General features: G+C 48.1%; 1 protein-coding gene across 1 annotated transcript in view; it reads left to right on the forward strand.

Annotated features, from left to right (window-relative positions):
* The window catches only part of ccdc47 (coiled-coil domain containing 47), a 62,454-nt gene that overhangs the window by 18,045 nt on the left and 16,724 nt on the right, over nucleotides 1–27,685 (forward strand). The window contains exons 2-6 of the mRNA XM_067969272.1: nucleotides 13,161–13,432; nucleotides 17,195–17,299; nucleotides 18,203–18,377; nucleotides 22,350–22,471; nucleotides 24,448–24,513. Of these exons, the coding sequence (XP_067825373.1) occupies nucleotides 13,172–13,432; nucleotides 17,195–17,299; nucleotides 18,203–18,377; nucleotides 22,350–22,471; nucleotides 24,448–24,513 (729 nt within the window). The 5' untranslated portion in view covers nucleotides 13,161–13,171. The remainder of the gene's footprint in view (nucleotides 1–13,160; nucleotides 13,433–17,194; nucleotides 17,300–18,202; nucleotides 18,378–22,349; nucleotides 22,472–24,447; nucleotides 24,514–27,685) is intronic.

A 27,685-nucleotide genomic window follows, 5' to 3' on the forward strand; every position in this document is an offset into this window, starting at 1 on the left:
TCCCACCCAGTCTAATCCTACTCTCCTTCTATAAGTGCCAGGCAATGACCATCTCCAACATGAGAGAGTCTAACCACCTCCCCATGACATTCAACGGCATTACCATCGCCGAATCCCCCACCATCAACATCCTGGGGGTCACCATTGACCATGGACCAGCCACATAAATACTGTGGCTACAAGGGCTGGGTATTCTGCAGTGAGTGACTCACCTCCTGACTCCCCAAAGCCATCTACAAGGCTCAAGTCAGGAGTGTGATGAATACTCTCCGCTTGCTTGGATGAGTGCAGCTCCAACAACACTCAAGAAGCTCGACACCATCCAGGACAAAGCAGCCCGATTGATTGGTACCCCATCCACCACCCTAAACAGTCACTCCCTTTACTGCCGGCGCACAGTGGCTGCAGTGTGTACCATCCACAGGATGCACTGCAGCAACTCGCCAAGGCTTCTTCAACAGCACCTCCCAAACCCGCGACCTCTACCACCTAGAAGGATAAGGGCAGCAGGCACATGGGAACAACACCACCTGCACGTTCCCCTCCAGGTCACACACCATCCCGACTTGGAAATATATCGCCGTTCCTTCATCGTCGCTGGGTCAAAATCCTAAAACTTCCTACCTAACAGCACTGTGGGAGAACCTTCACCATGCAGACTGCAGTGGTTCAAGAAGGCGGCTCACCACCACCTTCTCAAGGGCAATTAGGGATGGGCAATAAATGCTGGCCTTGCCAGCGATGCACACATCCCATGAATGAATAAAAGGAAATAACTCCCCATACCCTTTAATATCCCACCCAGTCTAATCCCACTCTCCTCACTCCCCATACCCTTTAATGTCCCACCCAGTCTAATCTCACTCCCCATACCCTTTAATGCCCCACTCACTCTCCAACTGTTAGGTATTGATTTTACTGTCATTGTTAATAAATCCATAGCTGTGGAGCCAATAATGATTGACTTTATGTTGAATGTTTATTGGGGGAGAGAGAGTAGGGTTTACAGTGCAGCTGTTTGGGGTAAGATGATGCTCCCATGCATTGTGGAGGGACATGGCTTCTTCCACCTGTAGCGGGTCCCGCATTTTCCCAGCACCAGGCGATGTGCGAAGTAGGGGGCCATTCACTTCCTCACTGTCTGTGGAGCAAGTGCTTCTAGCTCAGGTTCATCGGTTGTCACTGTGTCTCATTAAAACAACATCATGACATTGTTACATCGTTTGTTAATCGACATTAGGAAAAACTTAATGCAATCTTGGAGTGGCCAACTATAGAACTGTAGTAAAAACAGAAAATGCTGCAAATGTTCAGCAAGTCAGGCAGCATCTGCGGAGAAAGAAACAAATAACGTTTCGGGTTGATGACCCTTTGTCAGAACTGGGAGAAGTTGAAGATTAAACAATTTTTAAGCAAGTACAGAGCCAGGGGAGGAAAGAACAAAAGGGAAGGTCTAATAGGGTGGAGTGATTAAATGACAAAAGGGATGATGGTGCAAGGCAAGGTGAGAGGTAATGGGACAAGTAAAGAAACAAAAGATGGGTCTAGAGGAGCTGTAAATGGCAACATCAGAATCATTACCAGCACCTGCTGTCGGAAAAATTGGGAGCAGTGATTATGATCTGAAGTTATTGAAATCAATGTTAAGTCCAGAAGGTTGTAAAGATGAGGTGCTGTTCCTCAACCTTCCGTTGAGCTTCATTGGAACAGTGTAAGAGGCCGAGGTCAGAGTGGGACGGAGAATTAAAATGGCAAGCAACCGGCAGGTCAGGGTCACGCTTGCGGACAGAGCGGAGGTGTTCAGCAAAGTGATCACCCAATCTGCGTTTGGTCTTCCCTATGTAGAGGAGACCGCATTGTGTGCAGCGGATACAGTAAACTAAATTGAAAAGTGCAAATAAACTGCTGTTTCACCTGGAAGGAGTCTTTGGGGTCCTGGATGGTGGGAAGGGAGGAGGTGAAAGAGCAGGTGTTGCATCTCCTGCGCTTGCACGGGAAAGTGCCGTGGAGAGGGGAGCGAGTGTTGGGGGTGATGGAAGAGTGGACCAGGGTGTCTTCAGAATGCTGAAAGGGGAGGGGAAGATGTGTTTGGTGGTGGGATCGTGCTGGAGATGGTGAAGGATGATACGTTGAATGTGGAGGACGTAGATTTAAGCTGATTGGCGGAAGGATTAGAGGGGACATGAGGAAAAACTTCTTTACCCAGAGGGTGGTGGGTGTATAGAATTCACTGCCCGAATTGGTGGTAGAGGCAGGGACCCTCAACTCTTTTAAAAAGTACCTGGACCTGCACCTAAAGTGCTGTAAGCTGCAGGGCTACGGACCGGGTGCTGGAAGGTGGGATTAGAATGGGCATCGGGTTGTTCTTCGAGCCGGCGCGGACACGATGGGCCGAATGGCCCCCTTCTGTGCTGTATCTTTTCTATGGTGGGGTGGAAGGTGAGGACAAGGGGGACCCTATCGTGGTTCTGGGAGGGAGGGGAAGGGGTGAGGGCAGAAGTGCGGGAAATAGGACACGGTCGAGGGCTCTGTCGACTACAGTGGAGGGGAATCCTCGGTTGAGGAAAAAGGAAGACATATCGGAAGCACTGGTGTGGAAGGTGGTATTGGAATAGATGCGACAGAGACGGAGAAACTGGGAGAAGGGAATTAGAGTCCTTACAAGAAGTGGGGTGAGAGCAAGTGTAATCAAGGTAGCTGTGGGAGTCGGTGGGCTTATAGTAGATATAGGTTGACAGCCTATCCCCAGAAATGTAGTAGAGGGCAGTCTGGAAGCAGAACCTCTTGCCTAGCTTCCTGGCCAGCGGAGGGGGGGTGCGGTAAAGAGATCTGTTTGTGCCTGATTTTGAGATGACCTTGTGGGGGTTATATACGGGACATTGTGTTCCATGTTGCGTTCACTCCAGGGATGATCCTTTGGTGTGTTTTAGTGCCCGTATTTTCGCGAAAGTCAAAGTAACTCAATCTGGCTTTCAGTTGGTCTATCTCATGCATGCAAAAACTTTTCTTTACAAATGAGTAGAGTTGTGATGGCTCCTTTGATAGCTGAATATGTTCTGATCAATCAGCCATGTCCACCTGCTACTAATCGCAGTTGCTGATAGATTTACAAGGTACAAAACTTCGGTACTTTAAATGTAAGTGGTGATCCATTAACACTAACTAAGTTTGGGACACCCAGCCCAAAGAAAAATTTACAACTCAGTCGTACTAATTGGGCTACAGAGTCACACTCAACACCTCATCATTGACTTGGATCAGGAACTCCCTATGTGGATGAATTCTTGTACATACGAATTAAGAGCAGGAGTAGGCCATTCGGCCCCTCGAGCTTGCTCTGCCATTTGATAAGATCATGGCTGATCTGATTGCGACCTCAACCCTACTTTCCCGCCGACAACTATAACCTTTGACTCCCTTGTTAATCAGGAATCTATCAAACTAAGTATTAAAAATATTCAATGACCTGGCTTCCACAGACTCATGACCCCCTGAAAGGAAAAATTTCTCCTTATCTCCGTCTTAAATGGGAGACCCCCTTGTACAAGCTTATTAGTACCACAAAGTGCTGGTGCAACCAATCCAATAGTTGAGTTGCAGTTAATGTACATCTGCGTTTTTATTTACTTCAACCTACCATGAAGTCCAGTAGAGTATTCGTCTGTTACTCCTACCATATCAGAAAGGAAATCATAATGGACCAGAGTAAAAAGAACCCCTTTCTGGGCTAAGGGGAGCTTAAAATCAGCCGGGAGTCCTTCTCTTTATTGCTATCCAAAATCCTACATTTTTAAAGCACCGTTGTTCTGAAGAAAGTCCCACGGCACTTTACAGGTGATGAGAGGGCGCAGCAGGGATAGACGTTATGTGAGGCGACCAAGGCATGGTCAGAGGCTCGGAAGGAGAGTAACATGGCAAGACAGTGGGATTAGGGAGAGAATTCGAGTGCAGGGGAAGGGGCTGGTAGCTGCAGTGTCTGCCAGTGGTAGTGGAGGGAAGGAGGGGTGCACAGTAGATAGAGCAGATGGGGAATGCATAGTAGACTGGAGGAGCAGAGGAGGGGGATGCACTGGAGACCACAGCTGGAGGAGCAGAGGAGGGAAATGCACTGGAGACCACAGCTGGAGGAGCAGAGGAGGGGGAATGCACTGGAGACCACAGCTGGAGGAGCAGAGGAGGGGGATGCACTGGAGACCACAGCTGGAGGAGCAGAGGAGGGGGATGCACTGGAGACCACAGCTGGAGGAGCAGAGGAGGGGGAATGCACTGGAGACCACAGCAGGAGGAGCAGAGGAGGGGGATGCACTGGAGACCCGAGTCAGAGGAGGGGATGCATTGGAGGCTCAAGTCAGAGGAGGGTATGCTGGAAAAAGGCTGTAGTAAAGGGCAGAGTTATGGTGGAATAAAGCTGCAAAAGGATTTGTAGACGTGGGAACCTATGGAGATCAGGATAGACGGGGAGCTGCATCCCAGCAAGAGTTGGCACTCTGGGGCGAAGAGCATCATTGGTCGTGGGAGTGCTCATGAAATATACCACTTACTGTATGGGCTGGAGAATTCACACTCCTTGGTTTCATATTTCTTCTCTTGAACCAATGGGAGCTATTTTGTGCTGCACAGGTTTGCACGTCAAGAGTTCATCTACATTGAGTTCCTGACCTCAGGCGTAGTGAGAGACTAGAATGTTAATTGTATCCATGTGATTTATATCAATTAGTGTTAATTATATTCAGGTGTTGGGAATCAATTGGGAACTCTCTTGTATCCATATATGATGTGGAGATGCCAGTGATGGACTGGGGTTGACAATTGTAAACAATTTTACAACACCAAGTTATAGTCCAGCAATTTTATTTTAAATTCACAAGCTTTCGGAGGCTTCCTCCTTCGTCAGGTGAACGATGTGAAAATGAAATCCTCGAAATGAAATCGCATTTATAATTCACAGAACAATGCTTGGTGAGTACAGACAGTTTTTTCAACTGCCCGTTGCCAAGGCAATCAGTGTGCAGACAGACAGGTGTTACCTGCCAGGTCTCACAGAATATACGCAACGCCATCAACGCTCTCAAGACCAACCGCAACATCGTCATCAAACCAGCGGACAAAGGAGGAGCCATAGTCATACAGAACAGAACGGACTATTGCAAAGAAGCATACCGACAACTGGACAACCAGGAACACTACAGACGGTTACCCGCAGATCCGACCAAAGAACACACCCACCAGCTCAACAAACTGATCAAGACCTTCGATCCAGACCTTCAAAACATCCTACGCACTCTCATCCCACGTACTCCCATCCCACGTGGGAGACTTCTACTGCCTCCCAAAGATACACAAAGCCAACACACCCGGACGTCCTATCGTATCAGGCAACGGAACCCTGTGTGAGAACCTCTCTGGATACATCGAGGGCATCCTGAAACCCATCGTACAGGGAACCCCCAGCTTCTGTCGCGACACTACAGACTTCCTACAAAAACTCAGTACCCACGGACCAGTTGAACCAGGAACACTTCTCACCACGATGGACGTCTCGGCACTATACACCAGTATCCCCCACGATGACGGCATCGCTGCGACAGCATCAATACTCAACACCAACAACAGCCAATCTCCGGACGCCATCCTACAACTCATCCGCTTCATCCTGGATCACAATGTCTTCACCTTCGATAACCAGTTCTTTACCCAAACACACGAAACAGCCATGGGGACCAAATTCGCACCCCAATACGCCAACATTTTCATGCACAAGTTCGAGCAGGACTTCTTCACTGCACAAGACCTCCAACCAACACTATACACCAGATACATCGACGACATTTTCTTTCTATGGACCCACGGCAAGGAATCACTAAAGAGACTACACGATAACATCAACAAGTTCCATCCCACCATCAAGCTCACCATGGACTACTCCTCAGAATCAGTTTCTTTCTTGGACACACGAATCTCCATCAAAGACGGGCACCTCAGCACCTCACTCTACCGCAAGCCCACGGACAACCTCACGATGCTCCACTTTTCCAGCTTCCACCCTAACCACGTCAAAGAGGCCATCCCCTATGGACAGGCCCTGCGAATACACAGGGTCTGCTCAGACGAGGAGGAACGCGATGGACACCTACAGACGCTGAAAGACGCCCTAGTAAGAACGGGATATGACGCTCGACTCATCGATCGACAGTTCCGACGGGCCACAGCAAAAAATCGCATAGACCTCCTCAGGAGACTAACACGGGACGCAACCAACAGAGTACCCTTTGTCGTCCAGTACTTCCCCGGAGCGGAGAAACTACGCCATGTTCTCCGCAGCCTTCAACATGTCATCAATGAGGACAAACACCTCGCTATGGCCATCCCCACACCTCCACTACTCGCCTTTAAACAGCCACCCAACCTCAAACAGACCATCGTTCGCAGCAAATTACCTAGCTTTCAAGAGAACAGCGTCCACGATACCACACAACCCTGCCACGGTAACCTCTGCAAGACATGCCAGATCATCGACACAGATACCACCATCACACGAGAGGACACCACCCACCAGGTGCATGGTTCATACTCCTGTGACTCGGCCAACGTTGTCTACCTCATACGTTGCAGGAAAGGATGCCCCAGAGCATGGTACATTGGCGAGACCATGCAGACGCTGCGACAACGGATGAACGGACACCGCGCAACAATCGCCAAACAGGAGGGTTCCCTCCCAGTCGGGGAACACTTCAGCAGTCATGGACATTCATCCACCGACCTTCGGGTAAGCGTACTCCAAGGCGGCCTTCGAGACACACGACAACGCAAAATCGTCGAGCAGAAATTGATAGCCAAGTTCCGCACCCATGAGGACGGCCTCAACCGGGATCTTGGGTTCATGTCACGCTACACGTTACCCCACCAGCGAACAAATGTTATCTGTTTTTAATATAACGGGTCAGTTGCTGTCTTTTCTATGTTTCTACCTCTCTATCTCTTTTTTTTGTTTGTTTTTTTTTTGGTGATTTGTATATTCTGTGAGACCTGGCAGGTAACACCTGTCTGTCTGCACACTGATTGCCTTGGCAACGGGCAGTTGAAAAAACTGTCTGTACTCACCAAGCATTGTTCTGTGAATTATAAATGCGATTTCATTTCGAGGATTTCATTTTCACATCGTTCACCTGACGAAGGAGGAAGCCTCCGAAAGCTTGTGAATTTAAAATAAAATTGCTGGACTATAACTTGGTGCTGTAAAATTGTTTACAAGTATCCATATATGAGAGAGCTTATCTAGGTTGTGTATGTAATGTGGATCACTGTGAATATAGGTTTGGAAGCAACTGAAGACCAGGCTCTAGTATTCTATCCTTCACCACCTGGCTATCCAGTTTATTACATAGATTACTTGGATGTTGGGTACAACTGGTCAGTTGTTAACATCCCGTGGTGGACGCCTTTAAACAGTGAAGCTTGTTTTTGCTTGCCGCTCTCCAGATTAGTACTGGCTGCTCCCGGCGATTATGGGCAGATTTAGGTCACAGTGCTTTAGATAATGAGATATCTGCTCTTCACGTGGCAACTTCGCAATATTCCATTTTTCTCAGCAGATTGAACGTACATCCAATCTGAGCCGGGGTGGGGTGGGTGGGGGGGGGGGTGGAGGGGAATAGGCGGAGTGAGGGGGTGGCATTGCCCACTCCATTAAAATATTGGGAATCACTCCACTCTTAAGTTTGCGTGCCTTGTAGCTGATTTATATTGTAGCACTGCCTTGTTGTAACCATGATGTGGAGATGCCGGTGATGGACTGGGGTAGACAAATGTAAAGAATCTTACAACACCAGGTTATAGTCCAACAATTTTATTTGAAAATCACAAGCTTTCGGAGGCTTTCTCCTTCGTTAGGCTTTCTCCTTCGTCACCTGACGAAGGAGAAAGCCTCCGAAAGCTTGTGATTTTCAAATAAAATTGTTGGACTATAACCTGGTGTTGTAAGATTCTTTACATTTGTTGTAACCAAATCTAGGTAGTGAACAGAACTACCTTGTTAGTCTTTTATGTAAGCAGCACAAAGGTGAAGGGTCAAGGCCCATAGTGCAGGGCAGCAGAAAGGTGAAGGGTCAAGGCCCATAGTGCAGGGCAGCAGAAAGGTGAAGGGTCAAGGCCCATAATGCAGGGCAGCAGAGGTGAAGGGTCAAAGCCCATAGTGCAGGGCAGCAGAAAGGTGAGGGTCAAGGCCCATAGTGCAGGGCAGCAGAAAGGTGAGGGTCAAGGCCCATAGTGCAGGGCAGCAGAAAGGGTAAGGGTCAAGGACTATAATGCAGGACAACACAAAGGTTAAGGGTCAAAGCCCATAATACAGGACACCACCAAGGTTGGGAAAAAATAAAATGGAAGATAAGGTAAGTCAGGAAGCAGATATTAGATAATGCCAACTGTGACAAAAATGAATCATTTTTGTGGGTTCTTTGGCCACAGTACACATGCAGATCAAGGTCAGTTATTGCTAGCTGTTCTCTGCAAGCTGGAGGGAATTCCCATTACAGTCGAGCAAGGCTGATGCGTGAACAGTTCTGGTGGTTCTTGTTATGCTTGGACCGATTACTGTCTTTGTACGGGGTGGGGAACCCAGCCTGGGGTGGTCGGGGGGGGGGGGGGGGGGGTCCCAGCCTGGGGTGGTGGGGGGGTGCGGTCTGTCTGGGTTGTTATTCAAAGCATGTGGCACAGACCGATGAAATTAGCCACCCCTCCACCGTCAAACACCTTGTATAATTGACAAACAGTGGCTACCCATTTAGTATAGTTAAGAGAAATGAAGTTCTTTGTTAATGGGCTTTGTTTTAGTAAATGATACTTCTGTGGCTGATTTTATCTCAAATCAGTCAGCCTGAATCTAGCAGAAAGATTGCCCTAAGTCAGTGGTTCTGTGGCAGTGTTTTGCCACGTGTTGAGGTGAACATCCCTTTTCAAAGTATGTTGAGAGAGATCTCGGAGAAGCACCTGTGCGTTTAATGTTTCGAGGGGAATAGCAAAGTTTGCAATTGCTGTAAATGTACCACTTGCACTGTTGTGTATTAAATAATTGTCTGTTGGCTCATAGCTTGGTCTGATAGTGTCTGTTCCATCGGTGTACTGAAGGCTGCATGTTGTACATTCCAGTCAGCTAATGTACAGTGGGAAGGGGTCTCTGTTGGACCTCAGCCTCGCTGTTGTTTACCTACATAGTGGGCTGGCAAGGACACGCTCCAGTGCTTGGGGATGTGAGGTCCACTTGTGGGAGTGGTTGGTGACGATTAACCCGAGTAGAATATCTAGCATGAAACCCCAAAAAAGTAGCTCCAAGTTTTGGTGTTAAAAGGACAGCAACATCTTGCATTTATGTAGTGTCTTTCCTGAAGTATGTCCGAGAGGTAAACCCAGACACTTCACAGTGATTCGAGAGGAGTTAAGAAAGGTGACTCATGGTTGAGAGGTAGGCCTTGAGCCCTTTGAAGATGATGTTGACCAGCACAGGAGTGACAGGGCAATAGTGGTGTTCTGGACAAGTAATAGTTTATATCGGATGGAACTCAGGAGGCTGGCCAGGAGAACATTGGAGAACTCGAGTCTGAGCTATCGGAACAAAACTCTTTCCAGTACCGGGTCTTTGTGTGTGTGATGTAAAGTATTTGTTTCTACATTCAGCCAGCTGTCAGTTCAGCGTATCGCTAGATTTATTTCAGTGTATTGGTATATGTTGTGGGCAGAATCCAAGTTAAGCCATTGCCTTTTAAAGTGCTTGTGTGGCACTCTTTTATCAATCTACCCAAATTTATCTGAACGTGCCCTCCCCAGCAACTAACAGTACTTCATCCCTCTGTTAGACAGCTCAAAGTTTCAGGCGTCAGCTAAGTTTGGTAGGACATGGTCTCTCGTTGCCGTGCTGTCTCAGTTGCAGTGTGTTGGCATTTTGGATTGTCGTCATTTGTGCTTCAGTGGAACACTGGTGACGACATCAGCAGTTAAATGTAGCATTTGTTATCTTGAAAACTCAACTGTCTTCTCTGCCTTGCAATGGATACAACTGAAACAATGTGCAAATTACTGGGAGGCGATTGCTTTCGGAAATGCCTCCAGCTTGTTTTTTCTGAAAGAGAATCCTGAGTGCAGAGCCGTGCTGTGAAGTGCCTGCCTTGGTGCTGACTCAGGAACCCCCTGTTTTTTTTTGCTGTGTCTCATTGCATCATATTAAGTGAGCAGCTGTTGGCTCCTGATGAAAGGGACCAGGCAGAGCAGTCAGTATTCCTGGAGCGAGTCTGAGCTGTGATGGACTGGCCTCCGGTGTAATCTCTCTTCACAGGCAGCACTCTTTTGTGGTAGGGAAAGACCAAACAAAGACTGGTGAGAACTGGGAAGAGGGGACGTGGCTGAATTAACGAACGAAGCTCATCGACCGCATGCTCACGCTATGCCAATCAGTTTCAGGTTTTAGTCCGTGAGTCGGTGATGCTAAATGCAGTGATTGTTGTGGAGTTGCATTCGAGCATGAGCCTGATCCCACACAGCCTCCAGCTCTACTTCGAACCAAACCACTGCTGTGAACCACTACATCAGCCATTTTACTTATTGGCTTTTAGCATGTGGTGTGCACACTATACATTTACAAAGGCATGTGGGATGTGAATTTATATCCCACTTGTGACATTAACCCAAACTCATGATTGAGTTATCACGAGTCACAAGTTAAACATTGTGTCCCACAGGTTTTCCTAATGTGTCCTCCACCCACTAAGCATGTTCATAGAATCATACAGCACAGGAGGAGGCCATTCAGCCCACCATGACAGTGCCGGCTCTTTGAAAAAGCTATCCAATTAGTCCCACTCTCCTGCTCTTCCCCATAGTCCTACAACATTTTCCTTTTCAAGTATTTATCCAATTCCCTTTTGAAAGTTACTATTGAATCTGCTTCCACCGCCCTTTCAGGCAGTGCATTCCAGATCATCATGACTCACTGCATTAAAAAAAAATCTCCTTATTTCTCCTCTGGCTTCTTTACCAATTATTTTAAATCTGTGTCCTCTGGTTACTGACCCTCCTCCTAGTGGAAACAGTTTCTCCTTATTTACTCTATCAAAACCCCTCATGATATTGAACACCTCTATTAAATCTCCCTTAACCTTCTCTGCTCTAAGGAGAACAACTCCAGCTTCTCCAGTCTCTGCACATAACTGAAGTCCCTCATCCCTGTTATCATGCCTCTGAGAATTGATTGCTAATTCTTAATTTCAGTGTTCAAAGTTAACTTTGCTAATGGAGATGGTAACATTCACTGAGAAGTTTTTAATTCTTCGGTTGGTTTTTCATATGAGCATGTGCTTTGCTTTAATTTCCTTCCTGGTGCGAGTTTTGTGATGTACCTTCTGTACCTCTAACATCGTCCGTCTCCGCCCCGCCACAGCTCATCTGCTGCTGAAACCCTCATCCATGTCTTTGTTACCTCTAGACTTGACTCTGACAATGCTCTCCTGGCTGGCCTCCCACCTTGCACCCTCCGTAAACTAGAACTCATCCAAAACTCTGCTGCCGGTATCCTAACTCGCACCAAGTCCCGTTCACCCATCACCCCTGTGCTCACTGACCTACATTGGCTCCCTGTCCGGCAACGCCTAGATTTTAAAATTCTCATCCTTGTTTTCGTGGCCTCGCCCCTCCCTGGCTGTGTAACCTCGCCCCTCCCTACAACCCTCTGAGATCTCCGTGCTCCTCCAATTCTGGCCTCTTGCGTATCCCCGATTTCCATCGGCCCAGCATTGGCGGCCGTGCCTTCAGCTGTCTAGGCCCTAAGTTCTGGAATTCTCTCTCTACCTCTCCTCGCCTCTACTTCTCTCCTGCTTTAAGATGCTCCTTCAAACCTACCTCTTTGACTAAGCTTTTGGTCACTTGTCCTAATATCTCATTATGTGACTCGGTGTCAAATTTTGTTTGATAATTGCTCCTGTAAAGTGCCTTTGGACGTTTTACTACATCAAAGGCGCTATAAAAATGCAAGTTGTTGTCTGTCTTCCATATTAACAGCCCCCTGTGTAGCCTTGAGATGTTTGTCTGAAAAGTGACTGCCTTGCATGCAGTAGCAGATTGCAGAGCCGAGTCTCTGCGAACCAGGCCACACTGATCACTACAACAGAAGGTTCGGTCACCAAGGGAGGAAGGGGTGCGCAGAAGGTTAAAATCCAGAGACTGAAGTGTGCGGGAGGCTGGAGGAGGTTGCACTGATGGGGCAGGGTGAGGCTGTGGAAGGATTTGAAGACCAGGATTTTAAATTTCATGTGTTGGGGGACAGGGGTTACCTCTGCAAACCCAGCTTTCAGCTCACATCAGTAGTTATTGTACAGTACTGTATGTTTCTAATTTCCTTTTTCTTCCTCACACTCCCCCACTGCCCTCTTGTGCAGCACTCGGCTGTGGAACAATTCCCCAAGTACCTTCATATGTGAGCCTGGGCGACGAATGTTGTTGGGCTATTTGACTATGGGGGTATCACCGCAGTGCCCGACTCTGTCCTCACCTGGCATCTACTTTCCAGCAGCAGTCACTGGATAGTGATCAGGACTGGGAACCCTGGCTAACTTTCTCCCCAGCTCAAAGGCATTGAGAGGCCAGTTACAGTAACCCAACTGCTGCTCCTGTTGAGGGCATTAATACTTTAGCATTACACTGACTGGGCTGGAATACAAAAGGGTGGAAGTTATTCTACAGTTGTATAAAGCTCTGGTCAGACCCCATCTGGAGCATTGTGTTCAGTTCTGGGCACCACAACTCAGGAAGGATATATTGGCCTCGGAGGGGATGCAGCACAGATTTAGAAATCTGGAACTCTGTTCCCCAAAAAGCTGTTGAGGCCGTGGGTCAATTGAAAATTTTAAAATTGAGATTGATAGATTTTTGTTAGGCAAGGGTATTAAGGGTTACGGAACCAAGGCAGGTAGATGGTTTTCAGATACTGATCAGCCATGATCTAATTGAATGGCCGGACAGGCTTGAGGGGCTGAATGGCCTGTTCCTATGTTCCTAACCAAAGATGAAATGGATCAGATGGCGGTTTCACTAGCAGGCTTCTGATCCACTCGTACAAGCCCCCACTGCATTCCACGCATTGCTTGTTCCTTCTGTTCTGAACCTTTGTTTTCTTCCAGGCTGAGGCATCATGAAGTTGTACCTCCTGTTTGCACTCCTCTTGCTGGGCTGCGGGCTCGCTCTCGGCAAGTTCGACGACTTTGACGACACTGACGACATCATCGAGTACGATGACAATGACTTTGCGGAGTTTGAAGACGCGAGCGACGACGTTCCCCAGGAGGTCCCACAGAAAGTCACCACCGTGCAGGACGACGAGGAAGAGGCCACTGTGGAAGTGGAGGACCAGGATGAGAACCAGGAGGAATTTGAGGACCCAGATGCAGCAGGAGTAAGTGTGGCTCCACGGTGCTGCTCATATCTCCGACTTGTAGGAATATAAGAAGAGGGGGAGGCCATTCTGCCCCTCGAGCCTGTTCCGCCATTGAATTAGATCATGGCTGATCTGTATCTTAACTCCATTTACCCGCCTTGGTTCCGTAACCCTTAATACCCTTGCTTAACAAAAATCTATCAATCTCAATTTTTAAATTTTCAATTGACCCCCAGCCTCAACAGCTTTTTTGGGGAGAGTGTTCCAGATTTCCACACCCCTTTGTGTGAAAAAGTGCTTCCTGACATCACCCCTGAACGGCCTAGCTCTAATTTTAAGGTGATGCCCCCCCTTGTTCTGGACTCTCCCACCAGAGGGAATAATTTCTCTCTATCTACCTTATCAAATCCTTTAATCATCTTAAACACTTTAATTAGATCACCCCTTCATCTTCTGTATTCGAGGTAATACAAGCCTAGTCTGTGCAACCTGTCCTCATAATTTAACCCTTTTAGCCCCTGTATCATTTTGGTGAATCTGCGCTGCACCCCCTCCAAGGCCAGTATTATCCTTCCTGAGATGTGGTGTCCAGAACTGAACACAGTTCACCAGATGGGGTCTGACCAGAGCTCGGATGCAGAAAGATCGAATGGATCCTCCTTCAGTTCTCTGCAAACCTCTTCTGCCCACTCAGTCCACCGTGACCGGGGATGTGGGCAGTACCATAGAATGTTCCAGAATAGAAACTCGCCATTCTGACCATTAAGTCAGTGCTAGTATTTTTCTCCACATCAGTCACTTGGTCTGATCCCAATTGCCCCTCTCCCTACACCCTTTTACATTCCTCTTTTTCAAGCAACCATCTAATTCCCTTTTAAAAGAGTTTGAATTCTTTCAACAATGCCGAGAATTCCTCATTCCTCGCCACCCTGCGGAAAGCAATTTCTCCCATCCTCCCCTTCAATTCTTCTGATTATCTTAAACTTAAGCCCGCTTGTTACCAGCTTGTGGACGTGTCGTTATTTACCGCGTCATAACCCTGTATGATCTCGAAGACTGTAAGCACCTCAGCTCCAGTTACAAAAAGTCCTAACCTCTGTCTATAACATAGTCCCAGTAATGTGATCCATTGCTGTTCCTCAGCTCAATACAGAGGGATTCGGGGTGGGCCACTTCCCTGTTTAAATCCTATTGTCCTTAATTAATACTAGTTCCCTTCCTCCCATTCCTCTGTCCCTATCTCTCTGGGATATTTAGTTACCAGTCCTGATCTGGCTGCCGCCATGTAATTACTTTTGAGGGAGTTGAGGTCGATGATCAACCATGAACTGATTGAATGGCGGAGCAGGTTCAAGGGGCCGTATGGCCTACCCCTGCTCCTATTTCTTATGTTCTGATTTTCTATTTTAGACTAAGCTTTAGTTCCCCAATTTTGTTCCTTATTCTCTGTGTATTAATGTACAGACATTGTACTTGGGCAATTTTTCCTTTTATTGCTGTGCCACATATCATTTTTTTAATATAACCATGTCCTGCTTGAACTCTTTTGACTTTTCCAACTCCTTATTTCATTTCCATCCAAGCTGCCACATTCATTATTGATTGTTCATAATATTAACACTGCCATAGTAACAAAAATGCTCCGTCAAATTGGGTTCCATTTGCCCATTCTGAGGTCAGGAACAGGAGTAGGCCATTAAGCCCCTTGACCCTGCTCTGCCATTCTATTAGATGATGGCTGACCTGTACGTCAATTCCATTTACCCTCCTTTGCTCCATATCCTTTGATACTCTTACCTAACAAAAATCTATCGATCTCAGTCTTGAAAGCTCCAATTGACCCAGCATCCACAGCCTTTTGGGTGGAGAAAGTATCAGATGTGGCTGAGTGAACATTTAAGGAGCTTTGTATCTGATGATCAGGACAGTGCAGAGGGAGCTTTACTCTCCATCTAACATGTGAAGTACCTGACTTGAGGGCACTTGATCTGGCAACGTAGGAGGAAATTTGCGCTCCATTATCCCACCTTATATCTGAAGCTTGGACAATGCAAAGGCTTTGCCTCCACCCCCGGCCTTGATACTGACACTCGGCACAGAACGAGAGAGAATGGGTTCACTCTCAGCTCAGACAGCGGTCAGACCACGCACGCACGCACGTCACCATTTTTTCAGTTGAAGAGAAATGGTTCTGGATGGCGCTTAGTGGGTAAATGCACTGCATTGTGTGATGCTGAGCCCCGCCAGGATCAATCCCTGGGATCTGAGCCAGACCAGGAAAGAGTCAGGATTAATTCCTGGCTGTTGCTGATCTCGTCGGCAGCAGTGGTGGGAATAGTACTGCAGTTGGACTCTGCATGTCTGCACTGAAAAGGGGAAAAACAGCACGATTCCCATTCCACATCACTATCCACTGGCCCCTGCTGTGTATGGTGGTCAGGTGAGGAGTGGATTGGACTCAGCTGTTATACCAACCCCTTTAATCTCCATTCTCCCCCTCCTCCCCCACTTAAAAACAGGGAAGAATGGCCTGCTGAAACTCAGTCTTAGTAGACATGAAGAAGGAACACATAGTCGCAATGCCAGTGATACTAAACCCCGACATGATCACTGAGGGGAGGGGGAGGGAACTGAAGAAGGGGGCCAAAAAGGAAAGTTTTGAAATTAGTTATGGATTAAAAGGTTTGAGATTAGAGCGTTTCTGCGTCTCACTTGCAGGTACATCAGCATCCCACAATGAGTAGTCTGCTCGGAGTATTGCTGTGTAGAAGGATATTGTTACGGATGATTGTAGATATCTGTGTTTATTCATGCAGCTGGCTATCCTCACTCCTCCCAGCCAGTTTCAGAAACACAGTTATAAAAATTAATTCTTTATGGTTTGATTTTTCTTTTTCCCAAGGCCGGTACAGAGAGGCTTGGCATGCGTTGCTGCAAAGTGTTTCTCATTCTGCCTCCTACCTTGAACACGTCAGTGAGGCCACGTGTTTAATTGGGTGCTTGAAAGTGCCGTTATGCTTGGCCTGTGTAGTTGCAGCAAGTACCCCCTCTCCTTCAGCCAAACAATGCTTCCGGGTTTTATGCACAGTGCTATATGGTGGGGGCTGTCACAGAACCTCAGTGTTTTGAACGTAGGAGGCTGGAGAGCGCGGGAATTTGTGCTCGCTGCCTCGGGCTGTACAAAGAAAGACTTGCATTATTTAGCGCCTTTCACGACCTCAGGAAGCCCCAAAGCGCTTTACAGCAAATTAAGTACTTTTGAAGTGTAGTCACTGCTGTAATGTAGGAAACACAGCAGCCAATTTGTACATAGCAAGGTCCCATAAACAACAATGTGATAATGACCAGATAATCTGTTTTTTGGTGATGTAGGTTAAGGGATAAATATTGGCCAGGGCACCGGGGAAAACTCCCCTGCTATTCTTTGAATAGTACCATGGGATCTTTTACGTCCACTTGAGAGGGCAGACGGGGCCTCGGCTTAACGCCTCATTCAAAAGGCGGCACCTCCGACAGTGCAGCACTCCCTCAGTACTGCACTGGAGTGTCAGCCTGGATTTTGTGCTGAAGGCTCTTGGAGTCGGGCTTGCACCCATGACCTTCTGACTCAGCGGCGAGAGTGCCACCCACTGAGCCACAGTCGAAGCAGATCACGTAAGATCAGTCTTTAAATTGGGGGCAATAGGATGTATGTGCTGGGTTAGATTTGTTGCATTTTGTGTCATACAGACTTCACTCTTTACACATGCCGTCTGTTTTAAGTGTTTTTTCACTTGACAGGAGGGAGATGCAGAAGGAGAGCCGTTCGATGATGAAGAATTTGAAGGTTATGAGGAGGCGGACAGACCTTCCAGCAGAAGCAAAGATCCAATTAAAATTGTTAACGTAAGCACGCAGCAGCAATCTCACCACTTCTTTTTGGCATCTCGCCTGCTTGTAAAATTCAATGAGGCCCCTGGGTGGCTCAATAGGGGCAAGTACAGTCCAATATGGAAATGAGCTGTACAAACTGGGAGACTCCCGGGCTCGACTCCCAATCTGTTGTTAGCTGATCTCGGCTGGGGCAGCTTTCGTGACGGTACAGTTGCCCACTCCCACCCTCATCTGGTGGACGCTCTACGGTGACCTCTGATAGAAAATACGCGAGGACCGAATCGGGCATGAGTGTGTTGCCCCTCGTGTCAAATCACCTGGCAACATTTGTATTGCACTACGGTTTTTTTTTCGTTTTAGCATAGGGCAGGGCAGCGGGTACTGGGCCGAGGCTCAAGGCACAGGGCTCCAACCGTGGGGCAGAGCTCCAACCGCAGGGCCCAAATGCAGGTCCGGGGGGGGGGGGGGGGAGGCTCAAATAAGATTCAGAAAAGAAGATCAGGTTAATCAAAAAGTATCAATGAAGTGGTGCCATGCTTGAATTATAGGGGGAGGGAAGGGGAGACCTGGGGGGGAGTGGGGGGAGGAGAGAGACCGGGGTAGTGAGGTTGGGGGGGGGTGGGCATGAGTGGGGGGAGAGAGAGTCTCATAGTTTTGGGATCCTGGGAAAGAATGACTAGAATATGAAACAGTGCGAAGAGTCCGTTCCAATGTAGAACAGCTTAGGAGGAACAAGTGAAATATACAGAGGAACCCTGAAGAGTCCAGTGAGTGGAACTAATTGAGGTGGTGACCTGAACCTAGTGGGGATCCTGCTGAGTGTTGCACTTGTATAATTGGCGTTGAGTTTAGCTTGTTCTCTTCTCTCCTCCACCCATTCAAACTGATCACAGCTGTCCTTCTGACTCTGGTTAGGTCCCCCATCACCTGCAAAACAGCTGGGAAAGCTACTACATGGAGATCCTGATGGTGACGGGCCTGTTGGCTTACATCATGAACTACATGATCGGCAAAAACAAAAACAACAGGCTGGCTACTGCGTGGTTCAATTCCCACAAGGAACTGCTGGAGAGTAATTTTTCCCTGGTCGGTGAGTCCCTGAGTTGAGAGCTGTTTGCTTTAGGTTTCGGTCTGTAAGTGGTATCCTGAGTCCGTGGCCGTAGGTTTTATTGGTTTTGCTGTGCAGCTGTCACCACCGTTATTGCTGGAGCCCTATTCTCACTGTATTGGAGCGGTCAAATGTGGAAATGAAAACTGCAGTGTTACTGCTAAACAGTGTTGTTTTACTACGTTCAGGATTGCACTGGGTTTTAGTTATATCTGCAGTCCCTAATGTTTTACTTTTTGAAAAAAGAATCCATTCTAACTCTTCCTCATTGACCACGATGATAACTTGCATTTATATAGCGCCTTTAACATAATAACATCCCAATGATGACACCCAACCTTCTCTCTCGACACGTAGGAGGCTGTTGTTGCCTGTGAAACTACACTGTGCCCAGTGTAGCAAGAGAGGGAGCCCTGTGTGAATGGCACAATATAAAATAGGTTCAGCATTTTGAACATTTTCAAACACTGTGCCGCTAAATTGGGCCGTGTAATGCCCGTTGTTTCAGCGCTACACAGCCTCTCCGCCATCAAAGATGGCGTCTTGGATGTGCATGCACGTTTCCTGCGTGACGTGTGCCAGATGCCATCTTGGTATAGGAGTTAGCGCAGGCGCAGATAACGAAAGCTGGAATCGTGTAAAGTAGGGAGAAAATGGCTTCAATCAGTGTGCAACGCTGATTTAAAGTGATAAGTCCCAAAATGGTGTCTAATGCACAGTCTTAATCCTGACCATCTGAACGTGTCTTAGAGTGCTTGGAGGACCCCCCACCAGCGCTATTTAAAGGGACCATGCAGGATTTACAGGTTAGTGGCTGGATTATTGCCTCTGGCTGCCGAGACATTTGTAACTGTTTTTGGAGGTCTCCTAGACTTCAATACTAGGACGCGGGGACATAGCCTAACATTTAGAACCAGGACGTGTAGGAGTGAAGTTAGGAAATGCTTCTACACACAAAGGGTGGGAGAAGTTTGGAACGCTCTTCTACAGACGGCAGTTGATGCTAGCTCACTTGTGAATGTTGAATCTGAGATTGATAAATTTCTGTGAACCAAGGGTATTAAGGCTTATGGGGCTAAGGTGGGTATATGGAGTTAGGTCACAGGTCCACCATGATCTCATTGAATGGTGGAACAGACTCGAGGGGCTAAATGCCACTGCCACTTGCTGCCTCTTGATATGCGCCACCTTCTCCTGCAAGAAAGCGAGGCGTGTGCCTGGGTGATGTGCCTGTCATGGTTGAATAGCTGCCAGTGTGTATGGCCTGTGAGTTGTGGGTGGGCGGCTTAAAACAGTGGTAATGTGTTAAGGGCGGGAGGAAGCATCTGATGGGAAGAGTTGAGTACTGATGGAAATAGTTTGTTGGTATGTGGGTGATGGGGGTGCAGTGCGTGGTGCAGTTGGTAGGAGACGCCACTTGACAGTTGACCTCACTCACCTTGCCCACTCATGTCAAAGCATTGAACTTCTTCCTGCACTGCATCCATGTTCATGATGCTGTGTGCCTGGCATTGACTTCGTCCCCCGCTGCCTTTTGAGTATATGCCTGGAGGGCCTCTTGGCCTCTTGCCCCCTCCCCCTCCACCACTGCGAATATAAGATGTCCCTCCTTCTGTCCACCTCTTGCACCGAGGCCTCTAGTGCGTCAGCAGAGAACCTTGGTGCACGCACTCTCACAGGCCTGGTACTAACTCAGATCGGCAGATTGGTGAGGTCTGGTGTGCAGATTGGAGGATGTGGGATTTAGTAGTGCGCAACCTTTATTCAATGTTTTAACATAACTCATCAGTATGTAAACATAGGGATGGGACCTGTATCTGTGTTTTACGTGTGCATTGTCTGATCTCCGTTCAGACTCCATGCAGACAGTAGACTGTTATTTTCAGCAAATAACAGGTACCAGCTACCTTTAAGAGATTTCTAAGAAACATCTTCCCTTTAAGAGATGGCGCTCCCTCTGCTGGTGGAAAATGCAAATTGCATTCATTCCACGTCCAAGGCCTGGACAGGAACGCAGATTGCAGGTAACTGCTCCCTTGGGACCAAACTTGCGTCCTGCCTGCCCAGGGTCCGTCGGGCGTGGGGTGTTAGCACTAACATCGCCCAGAACGGACCCTTAACTAATTTTTTCCCCTAGATCTTTAACCAGGGATTCAGCAGCCAGAATTACAAACATATAATGCTGGGGACAATTAACTTTTGAGGTTTATATCATCTCTGCCCCATCCCCCCTCTCTCCTTTCTCCCAAAGCCCAGTAATTAACCAGTATGTTCCACATAAAGAAAGATTTGCTTTTATATAGCACCTTTCACAACCTCAGGACATCCCAAAGTGCTTTACTTTTGAAGTGTAGTCACTGTTGTAATGTAGGGAAAGCCGGCGGCCAATTTGTGCACAGCAAGATCCCACAACAGCAATGAGAGAAATGACCAGATAATCTGTTTTAGTTGGTTCAGGGATAAATGTTGGCCAGGACACCGGGGGGAGCTCCATGCTCCTCTTTGAAAAGTGCTATGGGCTCTTTGATGCCCATCTGAAAGGGCAGAAGATACTGACAGCATTATTTCCACTACAGTTACATCACAAACCTGTGAAACACAGTACATAGAATAATGGGGAGCTGTGTGGGGAGAGAGGGTGGAAGTCGAGCACCAGCGCACGGTCCAATGATCAATGTTCACTCAGCATTCTAAACCTTTATTCTCATTCAAAGGCAGGAAATCAAAAGAAATTGTTATTGCAGCTGATGGAATGTAGTGACATTTTCAATGTGGATCATTTAAATAGGTGCCCAGTTTGTGTTCTCTTCTCCCCAGATTTGCTCCCCTTCTCCCATGTAGGTGTTTCCCTGAGCAGGTTCCTCCCAATACCAGGCCCGGGTACCAGCTTCTCGCATCTGGAGAGGGAGAGTGGGGCAACACGGCCAATCCTACCCTTCACACATTTCATTGTTCATCAGAAAGGAAGAACTTGCATTTATATAGCACTTTTCACGTCCCTTGGATATCCTGAAATGCTGCACAGATAATTAATTACTTTTGAAGTGCAGTCACTGTTACTTAAGGAAATGCAATAGCCAAATTTACACAGCACAATCGCACAAACAGTAATGAGATAAATGACCAGATAATTCGTTTTAACGATGTTGGCTGAGGGATAAATATTGGCCAGGACGACGAGAGAACTCCCCTACTCTTTGAATAGTGCCATGGGGTCATTTAGTCCATCCGAGCAGGCAGATGGGACCTCGGTTTAATATTCCTTCTGAAAGGCAACATCTCTGACAATGCAGCACTCCCTCAATACGACACTGAAATGTCAGTCTAGATTATGTGCTCAAATCCTGGAATCCCACACCCCCGAGCTGTTAACTCCGAAGTGACCATGATGGAGTTAAAAAATGACACGAGTCAGAACTTCCTCGTTTTTCCTTCACTTTTCCTCTTTCCCGTACTCTACAGGTCTCTGCGCCACACGCGTTATTCACTGTGCGAGAGAGCGGGTTAGCAACCTGCACCTAAACTTCCTACCAGGACACGGCAGCCCAGAAGAGGAGCCGGGATCAGGGGGAGCACTGGGACATGGCGCTCCGGGACGGGGGCACTGGGACACGGCACTCCAGGACGGGATAGTAACTGAACCAAGCTGGCACCTTGATAGTGATCAGGAGCAGTGACGATGGCTGATTTTTCTTACCCTTCCTAGCCCAGGGACACTGGCGCTAATTGTAGCCCGCCCAGCTGTTGTCCCAATAGATACTATCTTAGCCCATTTCTGTGGTTCGGTACTGCTGTTGGTGTAATGATCCATCAAAGGAAGCACTTGAAATAGGCAGTTATTTTATCTGTTCAGAGTTGTAACAGGCCAGTGTGTTGATGGTTTCTCACTAACGATTCCCTCTGCTGGAGCAGGCCGGCTAACGGCTTTTTGTGATGTGCTTTCTTTGTTTCCAGGGGACGATGGGATCAATAAAGAACCCACCAGCACAGGAAAGCTGAACCAGGAAAATGAGCACATCTACAACCTGTGGTGTTCAGGGCGTGTGTGTTGTGAAGGAATGCTAATTCAGCTAAAGGTACAGGAACCTTCCTAAATCCAACCCTGGAGACCCAGAGATTGGGGGGTTTAAACATTCTGTGAGCAAAGTCAATGCGTCGTTCTTTGAAATTTAAATTTTTTTTTTACAACTCACTAATTAAAAGTTGCCTTCTTCTTGGCATCACATTTATGTATGAAATATTATACCTGCAGACCCAGCCTGATGGGATATGAAAAGGGTATCAGAGATACGGGCTGAGGAATATGGTGGGGTGGGGGGGGAGAGAAAGAGAGGGACAGACCCTCTACACTGTCCCATCAAACACTCCCAGGGCAGGTACAGCACGGGTTAGATACAGAGTAAAGCTCCCTCTACACTGTCCCATCAAACACTCCCAGGGCAGGTACAGCACGGGTTAGATACAGAGTAAAGCTCCATGTACACTGTCCCATCAAACACTCCCAGGGCAGGTACAGCACGAGTTAGAAACATAGTACCGCTTTGTATACGTTGTCTTAACTCTAACCTCTAACACCTCAACAGTGTATCCCATACCAACCATGGTTGTGGTGATTGGTTGCCTGTGTATATAAAAAAAGAAAGTCAAAATGTGTGATTTTTTTCTTTTAATTTCCAGAAACATTGAAATATTTGGTTTTGAAAAAAAACTGTTTTTATACATATTTTGGCATTGAGATTGCTGGGCAGTTTTGGACTGTAGACTTCCACTTGAAAGTGGATTGAGACTGCGTCTTTTGAGACTTCAAGTAGGAGTTAAAATAGGTGACGTTTTCCTCGGTAAAGAAAGAAATAACTTATCACGTCATCTCAGTGCCTCTCTCACCATGAATTGCTATTTAAAGTGTAAACTCTGATTGTCGGCAACTGCAGCAGCCAGTCTGCACCAGCACTGCTGGTCAACAGTTAGAGAAAGACAGACTTGTAATTATCTAGTGCTTTAATAGGTATCTTAGAAATGTCTCCAAGGGGCTGCATAGACAATGAATTGCTTTGAAGTGCAGTAACTGTTATGTAGGCAAACATTTTGTGTACACCGGCTCCCATAAACAACAATGAGATGAGTGGCCAGTTTTGGTGGTGGCGGTTGAGAGCGGAATGTTTTCCAGGACACCAGGAAAATTCTTTGCTCTTCAGATAGTACCGTAGGATCTTTAATGCCCACCAAAACAGGCAGACTGAGCCTCGACTTAATCCAAAGGGCGGCACCTCCAACAATGCAGTACTCCCTCAGTGTCAGGCCAAGATTATACATTCGAGCCCCGGGAGAAGAGGCTTTCATTCGATCTGTCGGGCCTGGATCCAGACCAGGCTGCTGAGGCGCAAGGACGGTATGCTAATCGGTTCACTCTCTCACAGCCCTGTGGTCCTGTCTGGCCACAATCTCACAGTTGGGCCGAGAGAGATTATAAACCACTAGATAATTGATTGTAAGGTGCCAGTGGAATCTTTTATGTGTGAAAGGCCAGATCAGTCCAAATGATCCATAAAGTAAAAGGCATTTATCAGCAAAAGGTTAAACTAAGAGTTGAAGTTTGTAAGGGATAAAAATAACAACTTCAAATGCTGGCAATCTGAATTAAGAACAGAAAACATTAGAAATACGCAGATCAGTCAGCATTTGAAATAAGAAAAAACAATCTTAGCATTGCCAGTGGGAACGTTAGTGCTCCATTTCCATGAATGAATGTCTAATGCCAGTGGTGAACAACATAAATAGACTAAAAGTCAAGAATGCAAAGTGTCCAATAAATCAGTGGATTGGGGAACGGATTACACAGGCCAATACCCAAAGGTCTCAGCTGCACGGAGATTTGTGGCGTTTGCCTTGGAGATAGTTTGCCTCTCCCTGACACGCAGTACTGAATCCAAGTTCCAAATAGCACAAGGAACGTTGAACGTGTATCTGTGGGGAATGTACTTTTCTTCAAATGAAAATACTGTTGTGGCTGCATGTTGCCTTAACCACATGCTATTTGGTTTTTCTGTTTCAGTTTTTGAAACGCCAGGATCTGTTGAACGTACTTGCAAGAATGATGAGACCTGCCAGTGACCAAGTGGTGTGTATAATGTTAATGATTATACCTCTCCTGGTGGGTTTGTGTTTCATTGCTGAGCAGGAAAAGACAGTTTTCCTATTGCTGTTCGTTACACGCAGTCCATGTGTCCTTGTAAAATGGGCAATAAAAACAGGCACCAAGTGGATACAGCTATTCCCAGTGTAGCTGTTACGTGCACAGACCAGATTTGATTCCCAGTCTGCATGAAGTTAGCTGATCTCAGCTGTGGCAGTGCTTAAAGCGCTAAATATTGGTCTCTGGGCACGAAGGAGAAATGTTTTGAAGAACTAGTTGGTGTCACATGGAATTAATCTGGGCAAAAATCTTCTCTCTCCGCCCCACTCTCTCTCTCTCTCTCTCTCTCCTCCACTCTCTCTCTCCTCCACTCTCTCTCTCCTCCACTCTCTCTCTCCTCCACTCTCTCTCTCTCTCCTCCACTCTCTCTCTCTCTCCTCCACTCTCTCTCTCTCTCCTCCACTCTCTCTCTCTCTCCTCCACTCTCTCTCTCTCTCCTCCACTCTCTCTCTCTCTCCTCCACTCTCTCTCTCTCTCCTCCACTCTCTCTCCTCCACTCTCTCCACTCTCTCTCTCCCTCCCCTCCACACACTCTCTCCCTCCCTCCCCTCCACTCTCTCATGTTCTCTCCCCTCTTTCTTTCTTTTGCTCAACCCCCAAGTGACATTGAAACGTTTGTGAAATATCCCCAACCCTCTTGGTAGACTAAGTGCAAAAAACATTAAATCACCTTAACCAGGTAGCGCCATCAAAATCTACGAAGTGTGACCAGCTCCGCGCTCGCGGTGGAGTGAGAACGGACCGGGTGCGCGCTCGCGGTGGAGTGAGAACGGACCGGGTGCGCGCTCGCGGTGGAGTGAGAACGGACCGGGTGCGCGCTCGCGGTGGAGTGAGAACGGACCGGGTGCGCGCTCGCGGTGGAGTGAGAACGGACCGGGTGCGCGCTCGCGGTGGAGTGAGAACGGACCGGGTGCGCGCTCGCGGTGGAGTGAGAACGGACCGGGTGCGCGCTCGCGGTGGAGTGAGAACGGACCGGGTGCGCGCTCGCGGTGGAGTGAGAACGGACCGGGTGCGCGCTCGCGGTGGAGTGAGAACGGACCGGGTGCGCGCTCGCGGTGGAGTGAGAACGGACCGGGTGCGCGCTCGCGGTGGAGTGAGAACGGACCGGGTGCGCGCTCGCGGTGGAGTGAGAACGGACCGGGTGCGCGCTCGCGGTGGAGTGAGAACGGACCGGGTGCGCGCTCGCGGTGGAGTGAGAACGGACCGGGTGCGCGCTCGCGGTGGAGTGAGAACGGACCGGGTGCGCGCTCGCGGTGGAGTGAGAACGGACCGGGTGCGCGCTCGCGGTGGAGTGTGAACGGACCGGGTGCGCGCTCGCGGTGGAGTGAGAACGGACCGGGTGCGCGCTCGCGGTGGAGTGAGAACGGACAGGGCGCGCGCTCGCGGTGGAGTGAGAACGGACCGGGCGCGCGCTCGCGGTGGAGTGAGAACGGACCGGGCGCGCGCTCGCGGTGGAGTGAGAACGGACCGGGCGCGCGCTCGCGGTGGAGTGAGAACGGACCGGGCGCGCGCTCGCGGTGGAGTGAGAACGGACCGGGCGCGCGCTCGCGGTGGAGTGAGAACGGACCGGGCGCGCGCTCGCGGTGGAGTGAGAACGGACCGGGCGCGCGCTCGCGGTGGAGTGAGAACGGACCGGGCGCGCGCTCGCGGTGGAGTGAGAACGGAGCGGGCGCGCGCTCGCGGTGGAGTGAGAACGGAGCGGGCGCGCGCTCGCGGTGGAGTGAGAACGGAGCGGGCGCGCGCTCGCGGTGGAGTGAGAACGGAGCGGGCGCGCGCTCGCGGTGTGAGAACGTTCCACAAATTCTTGGTGCCCTAAGTCACTGCTCATCTTTTTTCCTTCTCTGGAGCAACAATATCCTTGCAGTGATTGGCCAGAAATGCACAAGTACTGCTGAAAGGGTCTGACCACTGGCTTGTACAGCAGCAATATAAGCCTCATGTCATTTGTAATCTGTTACTCTGCTAATGTCACTCAGGATCTTAGTTGACTCTCATCCTGCAGCTAAGCACAGGGCTGATAACTCGGTAGGTTTACGCACTGTAACCCTTAAATCTCTCTTTTGATCAGCATGGTGTCTCATCTACAATTTACACTTGCATCTCCCTTTAACATGGCAAAACTCCCAAGGGGTTTCACAGAGGGGCTGATTGAACACCAAGCAGGAACTGGGAGATATGTGGAGGTAACCAAGGTGTGGTCAAAGAGAGAGGATTTTAAGATGCTTTTCAAGATGGGGAGAAATGTAGCAAGGCTCTCTAATTATTTTTTACTTATCCACATTGAACTGCATCTGCCACATATTGGCCCAGGTACCTTTAAGATAGTTTCAGACTAGAGTTTTTCTTTATACAAACGCTTATTACACTTTTACTAAATCACTCTGTGCGCCTTTTAGCTCAGCTGTTAAAGGTTTTAATGTTAACTGGTTGCTGTCTGTTCTAGATGCTCTAGTTATGATCTTCCAAAACTCTCTTAATTCAGGAATTGTCCCCTTAGATTGGAAAATTCCCAATGTCACTCCACTACTTAAGAAGAGTAAGAGAGATAAACTAGGAAATTATAGGCCCATTAGTCTAACTTTAGCCTATAATTTCTAACTCTGTTGTGGGGAAGTTACTAGAATCTATTATTGAGGACAGAATACTGAGCATTTAAATTGATTAGAGAGAGCCAGCATAGATTTGTAAAGAGTGCAGAAAAGATTTACTAGGATGCTACCGGGACTTGATGGTTTGACTTACAGGGAGAGGTTAGACAGACTGGGACTTTATTCCCTGGAGAGTAGGAGGTTAAGGGGTGATCTTATAGAAGTCTATAAAATAATGAGGGGCATAGATAAGGTCGATAGTCAAAATCTTTTCCCAAAGGTAGGGGAGTCTATAACGAGGGGGCACAGATTTAAGGTGAGAGGGGAGAGATACAAAAGGATCCAGAGGGGCAATTTTTTCACTCAAAGGGTGGTGAGTGTCTGGAACGAGCTGCCAGAGGCAGTAGTAGAGGCGGGTACAATTTTGTCTTTTAAAAAGCATTTGGACAGTTACATGGGGAAGATGGGTATCGAGGGATATGGGCCAAGTGCAGGCAATTGGGACTAGC

Source organism: Heptranchias perlo, chromosome 30, assembly GCF_035084215.1.
Source record: "Heptranchias perlo isolate sHepPer1 chromosome 30, sHepPer1.hap1, whole genome shotgun sequence".
NCBI classification, from domain to species: domain Eukaryota; kingdom Metazoa; phylum Chordata; class Chondrichthyes; order Hexanchiformes; family Hexanchidae; genus Heptranchias; species Heptranchias perlo.